The sequence below is a fragment of the Numida meleagris genome, chromosome 9 (genome assembly GCF_002078875.1).
Source record: "Numida meleagris isolate 19003 breed g44 Domestic line chromosome 9, NumMel1.0, whole genome shotgun sequence".
NCBI lineage: Eukaryota > Metazoa > Chordata > Aves > Galliformes > Numididae > Numida > Numida meleagris.
This window is the reverse complement of record NC_034417.1, coordinates 17,681,199-17,693,288: the sequence shown is the minus strand read 5'-3', so window position 1 is coordinate 17,693,288 and position 12,090 is coordinate 17,681,199. Positions and strand designations below refer to the sequence as shown.

At 48.3% G+C, this 12,090-nt stretch overlaps 1 protein-coding gene across 4 annotated transcripts in view; it reads left to right on the top strand.

Moving 5' to 3' along the window:
* IGDCC4 (immunoglobulin superfamily DCC subclass member 4) overlaps nt 1–12,090 on the top strand; it is an 85,293-nt gene that overhangs the window by 38,161 nt on the left and 35,042 nt on the right. For all 4 annotated transcript variants that reach the window (XM_021407564.1, XM_021407566.1, XM_021407563.1 and 1 more), the window contains 2 exons: nt 1,486–1,627; nt 6,556–6,689. In XM_021407564.1, the coding sequence (XP_021263239.1) occupies nt 1,486–1,627; nt 6,556–6,689 (276 nt within the window). The remainder of the gene's footprint in view (nt 1–1,485; nt 1,628–6,555; nt 6,690–12,090) is intronic.

Sequence of the window (12,090 nt, the reverse complement as noted above, 5' to 3'; positions counted from 1 at the left end):
ACAGGTTGCTGCTCTGGGTAACCCCAGGAGCCCAGAAAGCGCTGCTCCCTTTTGTACCCCTTTGCCCTTCATGGCAAAATGTGCAGGGTGAGCCTGGCTTGCTGAACACCCTGCATCTCTTAGCAAACTGCATAAAATGCTCCTGCATGCTGGCACAGGGGAGAGCAAAGAGTGAGGAGCTGCCTGCTGCAACTTATGAGCCTTTTTGCTGCTGTTAGCAGTGGCGTTGCTGTTTGTAGCCCATGGTTTGCACATAAGTTTTCTGGTCTCTGGAAGCTCATCTAAAGCTGCTGGAAAATTTGGGACTCCATTGTATCAGCTTAGACTATGCCACATAAGAATGAATGGAAGAGAAACAGGTGACCTGACTTGAAGCAGAGGGAACAGAGATGCTGACAGATCTAATCTTTTTAGAGGGGTTCCCGCGTCCCCTCGTGCCGTTTCCAGGCATGTTGAGCCTTTGGAGACGGACAAAGTGCTCTCATTTACACTCATAGGATGAAGAGAGTGTAACGGGAAAGAGCATTAAGGATACCAGGAGGAGGTTGTTTTGATGGTGCCAACCTGAAAGTGCGCTCGCGTTTGATGGATTTTCTTTTAAACTCTTGGGTTCAGCAAAATACATTAACGTGAGCTTAAAAGATCACGCCATTCTTGGAAATCACTCTGTGTTCAGGTGCTCTGCGGAGTATATTTGAAAATACTAAAGCAGTTGCCTGAATTGAGGCCTTACGTTAATTTATTTTTCAAACTTTTCCAGGAAGAGGTTTTTCATTGTCATTTAGTGAATTGAAAAACTCCACTTGGCATTCAGCTGGTGCGAGAATTCGGTCTGCAACTGCTGCAGTGAGCAATGAGTTGCTTTAAACATGTGATAACTATTTAAGTGAGAGAAAGTTCTAATGACAGCTGAGAATGTGCTGAGGTTAAAAAACGACATATAAAAGCATTTTATTTCCAAAATTTGTACGTGCTAACACCACAATAAGGTATATGCATGTATGGCTCCAGCACTGCCAACCTGTGGGCAGTTGTTTTGGTCAAGAAAGCTGACATCTGGCATTGCTCTTCCTGTTGCCTTTTCTTAATCTGGGCTATGTGTGTGCCACAAGGTAAGTGGGAACCCGGGCTTCTCAGAATTGTGGCATTTTCCCCTCTTCTCTTTGTTGTTCTGTGTGTTGTTTCCCAATGGAGTAAATGAACAGGCAAAGGAAGCGATTTAGAAGAGCAACTGGCAAAACCAGTTAGTTGCCTGTCTTCTCTCACGCTGTTGCCTTCAAGGATAAAACGAGGAGGGAAGCAAATTTGCAGGTTGAAACATTTCTGTTACTGTTCTTGGAGCTTGTAGGGCATGGGAAAGGGAGGAATTGCAGTTCAGGCTCGTTTATAGTGTACAGCCTTTTCTTAATGCGTGCATCATACCAGGTTTGCGTTTCTCGGTAGGAACTCGAGTTACTAACTTGCCTTCCTTACTTCTTTTCCCAGCCTTGGCACGCTTCTTCCAGCAGCCAGAGTCACAGACAGTGGAAGAAAATGGCATGGCTCGGTTTGAGTGCCGGATCGAAGGCTTGCCTTCCCCTGTCATCACGTGGGAGAAGGATCACGAAGCTGTTCCAGAAGAACCCAGGTGATGCCCTGATTGTTTTCCCATTTATTTGAAGAAAAAAGAAAAAAAAAAAAAAATCCCAAGCCTGACCACTTAGGATGTGAAAGTCCTTCAGAAAAAGGTAGAATGGGGAGAGAAATGGTATGGATCAGTTTTCAGCCTGAAAACTAAGTGCTGTAAGAGCAGCACTTGCTGGAGGGACCCATGCAAGGGAGTTGGTAAAACACAAAAATAAAATAAGTCTTTCCCCCAAAGATCATCCAATTAACCAGGAAAAAAAACCAAACAAACAGCCCAAAATAGCAATAAGAACAAAACCATTCCCTTTTTTGTTACTTCTCTCTTCTTCCGGAGCCTTTACCACGACAGACCAAGCGCTCAGTCTGTAATAGTTTTGTAGAAATGAAATTGGGTAGAAATGGGCTAATGAGCAAAGTAATTAAATGAGACCTGTGCCTCTATTCTCTAGTGGTCTGGAAGGTCTGCACGCAAGGATGCACAATTTCAGCATGGTTTTTATCAGCCACTTACTCCTCATCCAGACAGCTAAAGGGAAATAAACAAGCGTGCTGAAGAGCAGACTGTGTAAATGTGAGTGGGGAAACTTGAGATCATGGCAGTTCTCAAAGCACAGATCCTGCACCCTGTAAAAGCCCATGTGTGTGTGGAGCAGAGCACTGCAGTAGGGGCTGCCTGGATCAAGTCTTGTGCAACGTTCAGTGAGATGGAAACCTTTCAGGGCATTGGATCCTGGCTTCAGGAATGTTTCCCCAGCTGACTGTAGGGTACGGTGCTGGGGGCTGAGTGTACATGATAGAACCCTGATGTCATTTTTCTGTAGTTCTAGTAGTGATTTTAGAGCCAGTCATTTTCTTTGCTGTCCTCCCACTCAGATTTGTCTCGGTGCTAATGATTCCTCTAGAGCTCTGTGTGTGCTCAGTGACCTGGGTGATCTTTATTTTATTCCTATGTGTGGGGGTCATCTAGTAAAAGACCCTGAATTTTGTTTTTAGGGGAAAAGGTAAAAAGTCCTGCAGCACGAAAGTCAATTTTAGTAATGAAAGTCAGTTACAGGCAAGGGAAAGGAATAAATCATAAGTCAGGTAATAGCTGATCTGTAGACGTCGGCCCTGCACGGGATCAGTGACCGTGTTGTCCTTTAGTTACTAAAAACTCATTTCTGTTCTGGAGAAGGAGGTGTTTCTCCCAGGAAAGTTAAGCCAAGAGTGGGAAAGAGGATGGAAAGGAGATGGGGATGTGAGATTTAGGGCTAATTTTTCAACAAAAATGGTCTCTGTTACATCCTTGAGCCTGAAGTGTGCCATGTAAGGGTTCTAGGGTTCATACAAAGCTGTTGCTTTGTAATGAGACAAAAATTAATTAATAAAAAAGCAAAGTAAAAAAAAAAACAAAACGAAAGAAGGGATGGCAGAAGGAAGTGTGCCATAGATAGGGCAATGGCTTTTTAATGAGACAGCTGGATGGATGTTGTGAAATTACTTGCTCGGAGATTGCTTTCAACACAGGCAGCCTGAAAATTGTTTTCCTTGTAAAAACCAGAGCGTAATCTCTAGCTGCAGATCTTGCTTTTTAAATCATGTTTTAGCTAATACGCTTTTTCAGAAGGATTTGCTTTGTTGTTGTTGTCTCGTTGTTGTGGTTGGATTTAATATAACCGGCTTTGGAAGGAATTAAGCGAATTCCAGGAAACACTGGCTGCCAACCAGCCCTGTTATCCTTACCCCACCGTGCCCAAGGACCAGGTCTCGGGCCAGCCTCTGATTACTGGGGACTCCCTCCTGTGCACACATCTGATGAGCCTGTGAAAATGCAATCATTGGGGTAGGTAGGCATCAGGGTGCACTTCACATTCTGAAACGGCACCGCTAGATGTACATAAAAATCAGGCCCTGGGGCTGTAGATGCAGCCTTTCAGATAATGCTCTTACACTGGTGCTTATGGTTTCTTTTATGACAGATAGAACAATGACATTAAACTGATAAAACTGATCATAGCTTTTTTTTTTTTACCTCTTTTTTTTTGTTTTTTCTCCTCTCATGTCAGTCTTGGGCGCAGGTTCTAGCGTGGTGTCACCTTGAAGGTGTTGAAAGCTGAGCTTAAAAAAAATGTTTCAGCACCTCTTTGCTTTTTGGGTTGTTTAGGGATGTTTTCGAAACACCTTTCCCACCCTGCTGAAGTTCAGGACAGAATCCAATTTCTGCATAGGAGTAAGGCAGAATTATTTTGCAATTCTGGCTCTGAAGTACTTTCAAAAAAAAAGAAAAGTCTTAAATCTGCAGCAGCTGCTGAGGGGTGGCTTGCAGGATTTCTCTGGACTGCAGTTGCTTTGGGATGTGTGCTACAGCTTTTGGCATAGTCTCTTCTCTGTTTTACGTCTGGCTGTTTCACACCGGGCTCCAAATTGCTGATTGTTTTCTGTAGAGCCAAGATGAATACTTGCTAAAAACTGGAGATCTTTAGGGGTTTGCACATAAACGTGTACCTCAGATCACATAATCTGCAGTCAGTATCTGGCAGCGGTGTACTGGGGAGAAGGTAAGAAAGGAACTGGGCTGTTAATGCTAGAATATTCTCTGCTATATGCACAGCGCAGCTGGAGGATCACAAAGAGCTTGAAGAAGCTTCAGAAACTTGTAGAATAGTCATTTCTGGGTATTTTGTGTTTCACATTTTCATTAATTACCTGTATGGTGGGACAGAGCTCACCCTCAGCAAGTTCCAGGTGATAGAAACCAGAGAGAAGTGGCTGATGCATGCTGGGCTGCCATACAGAGGGACTGGGGCAGGCTGGAGAAATGGGTTCTCAGGAATGTAAGAGGCTTCAATACAGGGAATTGTCCCCAGAATGGGCTGGGGAATGACTGGCTGGCAAGGATCTCATCCATGTGTGTAAATACCTGACTCGAGGAGGAAGGATTGAGGAGCCAGTGGAAGAAGCAAGAGGGCAGGAACTGAAATTTGGGAAGTTCTATTTAAATGTAAGATAAAAATTCTTCTCTGCGAGGGTGGTCAAGCGTGGAAGAGGTTGCCCAGGGGGGCTGTGGAGTCTCCATCCTCAGAGATGCTCAGAACCTTCCTGGCCATTGCCCTGAGCAGCCTGGTCTAGCTGAGCCTTACCCCAGAGGAAGAAGGCTGTAGATGGTTTTCCAGAGGTCCTCCCAGCCTCCGTGATTCCGTGATACAGAATTGGAGTCTCTTTCTTGTGGCTGCGAGTTGCTTTGCGTAGTGCTTGAAATATGTTGATATTAATTACGGACTCAAAGAGCAGATGCACGACGAAAATAAACACTATCGCAGCGGGAAGCTTTCCCTCCAGTGCTGAGAGGAGGCAAATATTTGTCTTCTTCCTCTTGTGTCCCAGTGAGGCATCCTGATACGGATTTTCAGGGTACCACCTCCTCTAGGATCTGTGGAGCTTGGTCCTGAGAAAAGTATCTTCTAAACTGCACAAGCATGGCTTTAGGCTTTAAGGGTCTGGGGCAGTTGCCCTTGCTTACATGGGAAGCTGCAGCAAGGCTGTATTCTTACTACATCTTGCATGTAGTGATGGAATGGTCACGGGAGGAGCTGTTAGGTCTTCTACAGCTGCTGTGCAGAGGACAAGAAGTGAAGAGCTCAGACTGCAGCAGCTGAGGTCCAGGCTGCACACTAGACTTGCGCTGGGGATATTCATCTCTGGAACAGACTGCTTGGGGCAGAGATGGCATTTCCATTGCTGAAGATTGAAGACCTTGCAGGAATGGGTGAGCTGCTGTTGGTGACCATGGCTTGAACTTGGGGTGGATCATCTTTTAAGGTCGTTTTGATTCTGTGCTCCTGGCCTTCCAGCTGGGCTCAGCACCTAGAGAACCGCATTTACTAATATCAGGGCTACTTTCAGGGATCTTCATGGATGGAAGGGCTGGCTATAACTGTTGCTGTGGAATAGCTGCTGTCTCTCTCCTTAGCAATTGCCTTTGAATGTGTCCTCATCATAATGAAGACTGATAACCCAGAGCTGCCTGTCAAAGCTCGGCAGCTCTGTTTATAGAGGTTTGCAATTAAAAATGGATCTCATATATAATTAAAAAGGATCACGTAGGCTTTGCGCCTTGCATTCAAGAATAAAGAGGCTGCCATCTAGGAATCCAGGCAGAAAATGGAGATGCTGACAGCCAGCTCCTACTTCTATGCTAATTGCTAATCATCTGCTTTGTTCAGTATAATGCAGCAAGGCTTGTGTTCATGTTGTGAGCCATGTAGCCATTACACTCCTTGGAGGTGTTCCCCAGTAGCACCCCATGGGCAAATGGGAGATGCTGAATGCTTGGGTGTAAGTTTGCCAGCTCGTGAAAGCCAGGAGCTCTTGGGAGAACAAAAGTAATCACCACAACCCAGGAATGGTGCAGTTTCAGGCAGCTGCTCACTGCAGGAGCATTGTCCTGGCTGCTTTGGGCCATGAAGGTGCATCTGTGTGTCAGCTGGTCTGTTTGTGTACATGAGGTGCAGCAGGAAAAGGATTCTCTGCAGTGTTTTTATTCCTCTGGCTACCAACCTTTTGTGAAAACCAAGTAGTGAGGCTGTTCACAGCAGGCTCTGTGTGCAAAGGCACTGGTACACTTAGACGTCTACAAATCTGTAGGCAGGAATGTGTGTGTATGTTATTTTCTGCTATGCAGCTGGTTATTATCAGCAAAGCCCTGGTCTCCCAGAAGCTGATCCTATGTTGTGAAGGCTCCAGCGCCGTGGATGGGTCTGTAGCTGCTGCTTTTTAAGAACCACCCATTCTTTCACCCACTAGGATGGCTCGGTCCCACTCTGCTGCGGTTACCAGGACCTGCAAGTGATACCCCTGCAGGAGAAAAAAACAGGGATAAAAGGGCTTTGAGCTGATGAATAGCTCAGGCAAGGCATATCCTGTCTCACGCTCTTCCTTTTGTTCACTCAGGTTTATAACTCTTCCGAATGGTGTCCTCCAAATTGTTGACGTGCAGGAGAGCGATGCTGGGGTGTACCACTGCGTGGCCAGCAATGCTGCTCGGAAGCGCTACAGCAACGATGCAGTGCTCAGTGTCCTGAAAGGTAAGGTGCTGGCAGGGGCGGGTTGGTCTGGGCACGTGATCTTTCAGGTCCCTTCCAACCCAAATCTTTCTATGATGATTCCGTGCGTGTGCTGAGAAGTCGTGCATGATGGCAAGGTGGAAGATGAGCAAAAGCTGACGTGGGTAGAGGAAGATGCACAATCTAACAAAAGCAGTCAGAGGATGGAAGAGTTAGCAGGGCTGTGTCTACCACAGATTGCATAGCAGGCGGGGCCCAGAGGAGCAGCACACTGACACCCAGCTAGCGCTGTGTCCCTGTGGCTGGCTTACTGCCAAGCTGTGGGGAGGCTCCAGAGATCTCTGTGTCATTTGAGAGCATCTTCATCTGGGATTTCTGCTGGTGACACAGACTGAGCAGGGCTTTGCATGCGAGTTGTCCTTCGCCTCCTGATCTGGGCCTCAGCCTCCGTGTGCATTTTTCTGTGTAAACCAGGAGCGTGGTGGGCAAGTCTGGGCAGGGGAAGGGAGCTGAGAGCCTTCATGCAGGGGGTCTCCAGACCCAGCATTTTTCCCAGTGTTGTATAATCCCCATCCTGCAAGCAGGTGAGATCACCAGGTCTGGCTGAGCTGTCCCTGCTCTCAGGACGGTGTTCCTCTGCCACATTGGTCTGCTGCTCACACTGAACCCAGCGAGTTCATTTGGCAGATTTCACCTTGAGAGCTCTGAAATGCTTCCCAGCTCCTTTTGTCTTTGTTTTGGGATGTTTTTTGCTTGGCATTCTGCTACCAGTGTATTTTCACAGAGATGGCTTTGCTGTTCATCCATCAGCAGGGAGTGTAATTAACTGTGGAGCCTGAGAATACACCTCTGATCAATGGATTGTGTCATGGAGGTAATCTATGTGGAATCTGCAGAGAATTCATGAGCAGCTGAATGCTCTGTATCTAATTGTCAGCCCCTGCCAGATCCTCTGTGTGTTTAATGAAGCTCAGAGGCAAGGAGAGCGCTTGCTATGGGCAGTTCTACATTCCAGAGACAGCTCTGCCATTGGGTCTGGTTTGATATTGATAAGTAATATTGATCAAGCTACAAAGGTGAATATGCTGTCCTTGGCATCATAACTTGTTCTGCATAATTGTATCTTGTACTCTGCAATGTTTAATCTGCTTTGCAAATGGAGGCAAGGGAAGAGGTTAAATGGGAAGCGTTCCTTCTGGAGCAGCAGCCGGCCGAGCAGATTTCTGCCTGGAGTTCTCGCCCAAATCTCGCTTCTGCAGCACTACACCACCCGCTGGCTGCAAAAACAAATATGCGAGGTTGAGTTTTTCACCAGATTGAGCTGATAGTGATGAAAAACATGCCTGTTAAATCTCTGGGGATTTTTATAATTGGGGAAAAGTATCTCCGAGACAGATGGGAAACTGTAGTGACCTGTGCAGGCCGCACGCTCCTCCCGCAGTGACTGGCGTGGTATTGATCCTTTTTAGTTTCAGCACGTCCCCATCAGAGGCACATTTTTGGATGCCTGAACTGGCTTGAGGAGTTTTTTACTCCCTGTGCAGAAGCAGCTGGTAGTAGTTGGAGCAAACCGGTAAGGCAGAAATCCTTTGCTTGGAGGAGATCGGGGAAGGGGTGTGGGAGAATGAAAAGAAAAGAAGCTCAAGATACAGCTATTGAGTATTGCTTGAGTTGCTTGTTCAGGCATTTCAGAGGCCAAGCTATTCCATGTCTGCTGGTAGGAGCAATGTAACCGTGCCATGTGGCGATGACCCAGTGTGTGTGCTCCAAATGGGCTCTGGGGCTGTGCTGGTTTAATGCAAACGCTTCCACTGGCACTGGGCGGGCAGGTCTCAGGCCTGGGAGCTCCTGCTCATGCCTCTACTTCTGCTAGGCATTGTGGGGCTGAGCTGGCTGTAAGTAGCAAAAGAATCTGTTTCCCTGTAGCTCTTCTGCCCAGTTGTTCTTTCTGTCCCTCCTCATCCACATAGTTCCGGATACGATGGATGGGAGTTGTTCCATCTCCTTTATCAAAGGCCTTTCCACAGGAGAGACAGCAGTTAGCAAGACCCCCTTCTATCACACTAAAACCCCTCTAAAACCTCCCCAAAGTGTGATTTCCCTTGGTCGTGTGCCTTCCCCATCACGTGCTGAAGGCTGCATTGTGTGTCAGTGGCCGTGCAGAGGCAGGGCAGAGCACGGCGGGCTGCGAGCCCTGCAGATGTTTGGGCTGTGCAGACTTCATGGTGCAAATTTCCAGACGTTCCCTGGGGAAGTGGTGTTGTGAGCAGCCGGAGAGCCGGACTCGGTCATGCAGCCCTGAAACAGAGCCCGCTGTAGGAACAGGAGCAGAGGGATAACTTGGATTTTCCCCTTGGATCTCCGCTGCTCCCAGCACATGAAGCACCGAGCACATCTGGCAGTGCTGGCCCTTCACCCCTCGGGTGCTTCTATCTTAAGGAAGAGCAGCAGAAAGGTTTGGGCATCATGATGTGTGGTCTGCATTGCTTTGCCTGTCGCTCCTTTTTTCCCCTCCGTGCCATGCACAGTGCTTGCTCCTTGTGCCATCTCTTGGCCCCTCATCTGTTGTGGTGTGGCCTGCATGCCTACAGAAAGGTAGACATCTTAGCAGCTTCGGATCATAACAGAGCTCCGGGCTGGGAAAAGTACAGGAGCTTAAAACAAAGCTATCTGTTTTGAGATCCTGACCCCACGGTTCCATTCTGGAGATTTCAGTGTTTTTCTCTGCAGTGATACATTGGTCACTGCAGAAGAGTGAACAAAGCGTGATCCTGCAAGATAGGGCTCTTGGCATCTCCACTGCTTTCCGACAGTGTGCCACAGAGAAGAGTTAAGGAGTTCCTTAACTCTTTATCTGTACTTCTGGTGGCAGAAATTAAAGTAATAGGCTTGGAGCTGCTCTCTTAAAATAACGTGTCAGTGTGGGCACATGGTGCTGGAGATCTGCCTGCTCAGGTGTGTTGCACGTCCAGCTGCACCTGCGGAGGAGAGGATGTTGATGTGTACCTGGTGGGGTATGTTTTTTTTTCTTGTGTCCTCGTGCACCCTATTCTTGATTTGCACGTGCAGAGTAACCAGATCTGCAACGTCAAATCACACGTCATGCTGATCCTTGGGTAAAAAGCTTTGCATGAGACCAGGCTAGCTAGAATCAGAATGCCCAGCAACCTTCCTGTGACACTGACAAAACACCAGTGCAGCAGTGTTGTCCTGGTGGTCACACAACCATGCCCCACGTGATCCTGTGCCTTCACCAGAATAAACACAGCAATGGGGAGTACAGATCTGCACGTGTGGATGCAGCAGGGCTGGGGGCTGGAGTGAGCGGGCCCCCGAGGAGTCTTCCAGTAGATGAGCACGTCCTCCCCGAGCTGGGATTTAGTACTATGTTATTAGAGATGACACCACGAGATTGCCATTGGCAGAACATCATTTACGTTGACAGTTGTAGCAGCTTGCTGCAGCAGTGTCCCAGGAAATGTATTTTTCAGTCAAGTATTTGTATGAAATACGGTATCAGGGACAGAGCTTGGAGGCAGCTGTGAAACACCTCTGCATTTTGTGTTCTTTTGGTGTTCCTATTGCAGTGGCTTATTTATGGGTGTTAAGGGAGAGCCATGCTCTGGGTGCTGGGACCTGGGTGGCTTCTGCCCCAAAGGCAGTAGGAGAACACAGCTAGAGAATGGGACCAGCTTTGGGGCTCAGTAGGAAGGTGGTGATGAAGTGAGCAGCACTCGCAGTTGGCCACCACCTCGCAGAAACAGACGTGCTGTTACCACAAGTGGGTTTTCAGTCCCTGCATGTGTGAATGACGTGCGGGATGCCGGGTTGGCTCTCAGCCTGGGCCCTGCCGACACGCGCTGTGCTCCCCTCGCAGCTTGGGATGCGGGAGCCATGCAACACGGGGCAGGGGGAGCATGGAGAGAGCAAACACTTCACTGTGAGTTGTTGATTCAACCAACAAGTGATGAGCTTTGCCTCTGTAGAAGAGGGGATCCCAGCTCCAGCGTGCAACTGCTGTGTCCCTGTTCCTTGTCTCTTCCACTGAGCGTTGTCCTCTGCCGCTTTTCTTGTGTAGCATCCTGATTTTCTTCTCCCTCTGGCACTTGAGCAGGCAATTGCTCTGCACTTGGCATCCCAAATTTTCACCCATGAAGACTTGGTTTGCACATATTTCCAAGCTCGGGTTTCTGCAGGTGGCTGAAGCTGTTCACGTACTGGATCTGCTGGATTGTGAAAAATGCTCTTGGTTCTTCCTTTGCGGTAGATGATGCTAAGCCAACCATAGTAAGTATGAATTCAGAGGATGGCAAGATGAAGGGGAAAATGTACTGCTCTTCTAGCTTAATAAATAAATCTATAAACTAAAAGTGACCTTCCGCCTAAAATGAACTGCAGACTTTCATTCTGTCTCCCTTTTACCGAGCCTAGCACTGCCGATGACTTCAAGCAGACATGGAGCGGGACTGAGACCACAGATTTTTGGTGAAACTTGTGAAGAGCTAGTGCAGACACTTAGCAGGCACCCACCCAAACACCCAGCTCTTTCCTTGGCTGGGGTCAGTTCAGGGCCAGCACGCATCACACCGTGCAGATCGCTGAGGGAGAACTTCCCATAGCTCGAGCGTCAGCAGCCTGTTCCCAGGAGCCGGAGGGGGAATTTCAGATCAGCTGTCTGTGAAGTTCCGCAGGGCTATGATATGCCGTGCTCCTGACAGCTCCGGCAGCCCGCAGTGACAGAGGGTTTGATAGAAAACTCAGAGCCCTCACCTCCTATTAAGCAGAACAGCTAAACCCGGGGTTGGCACCAAAGTGAGTGGCAACAGAGGTGTCAAGGATAATCGAGCAGAACAAGAGATGTAAGGTGGGGAATAGGTGAGCTGTTTCCAGGTCCTGAGGGCAAACTGCTCTCCCCCACGCACAGCAGTTTTTGGAGTTGGCTCTGCTCCTTACACGCAGCTCTGCCTCCAGAGATCGGGGCCAGCTGGATGTGGGAGTGGTTTGCAATCCTCCCTGTTCTCCACCTGCAGCTCTTAATAATCCACGTGTACTGCACTTCTGAGGCTTTTTGACATAAGAGCTGGTGTTTGCTAAGGCTCTGGCCGAAGCAGTGTTTAAGCTGCATGCTGCAGTCAGCTCTCCTCTGGGAGCCTTTTGGTGCCAGCAGATCCCTGTGGCACATCACAGCAGCACTGCAGGACCGCACCTGGCCTCTCCCGGGTCACATGAAGCAGCTGTACCTGCCTGCTGAGCCTGGGAGGCAGCTAAGAATAGAGACAATAATTAGGTCAGCAGCTTGCAAAGGGCTGCGGGACAGCAAGGTGGATGTGGTTGGGTTCCTGATGGCACTTGTTAATTATTAATTGCCTGTGTTACTGCAGAGCCTTGGCTGCTAGCGGTGCCCTGTGGCGCTTACAGCATC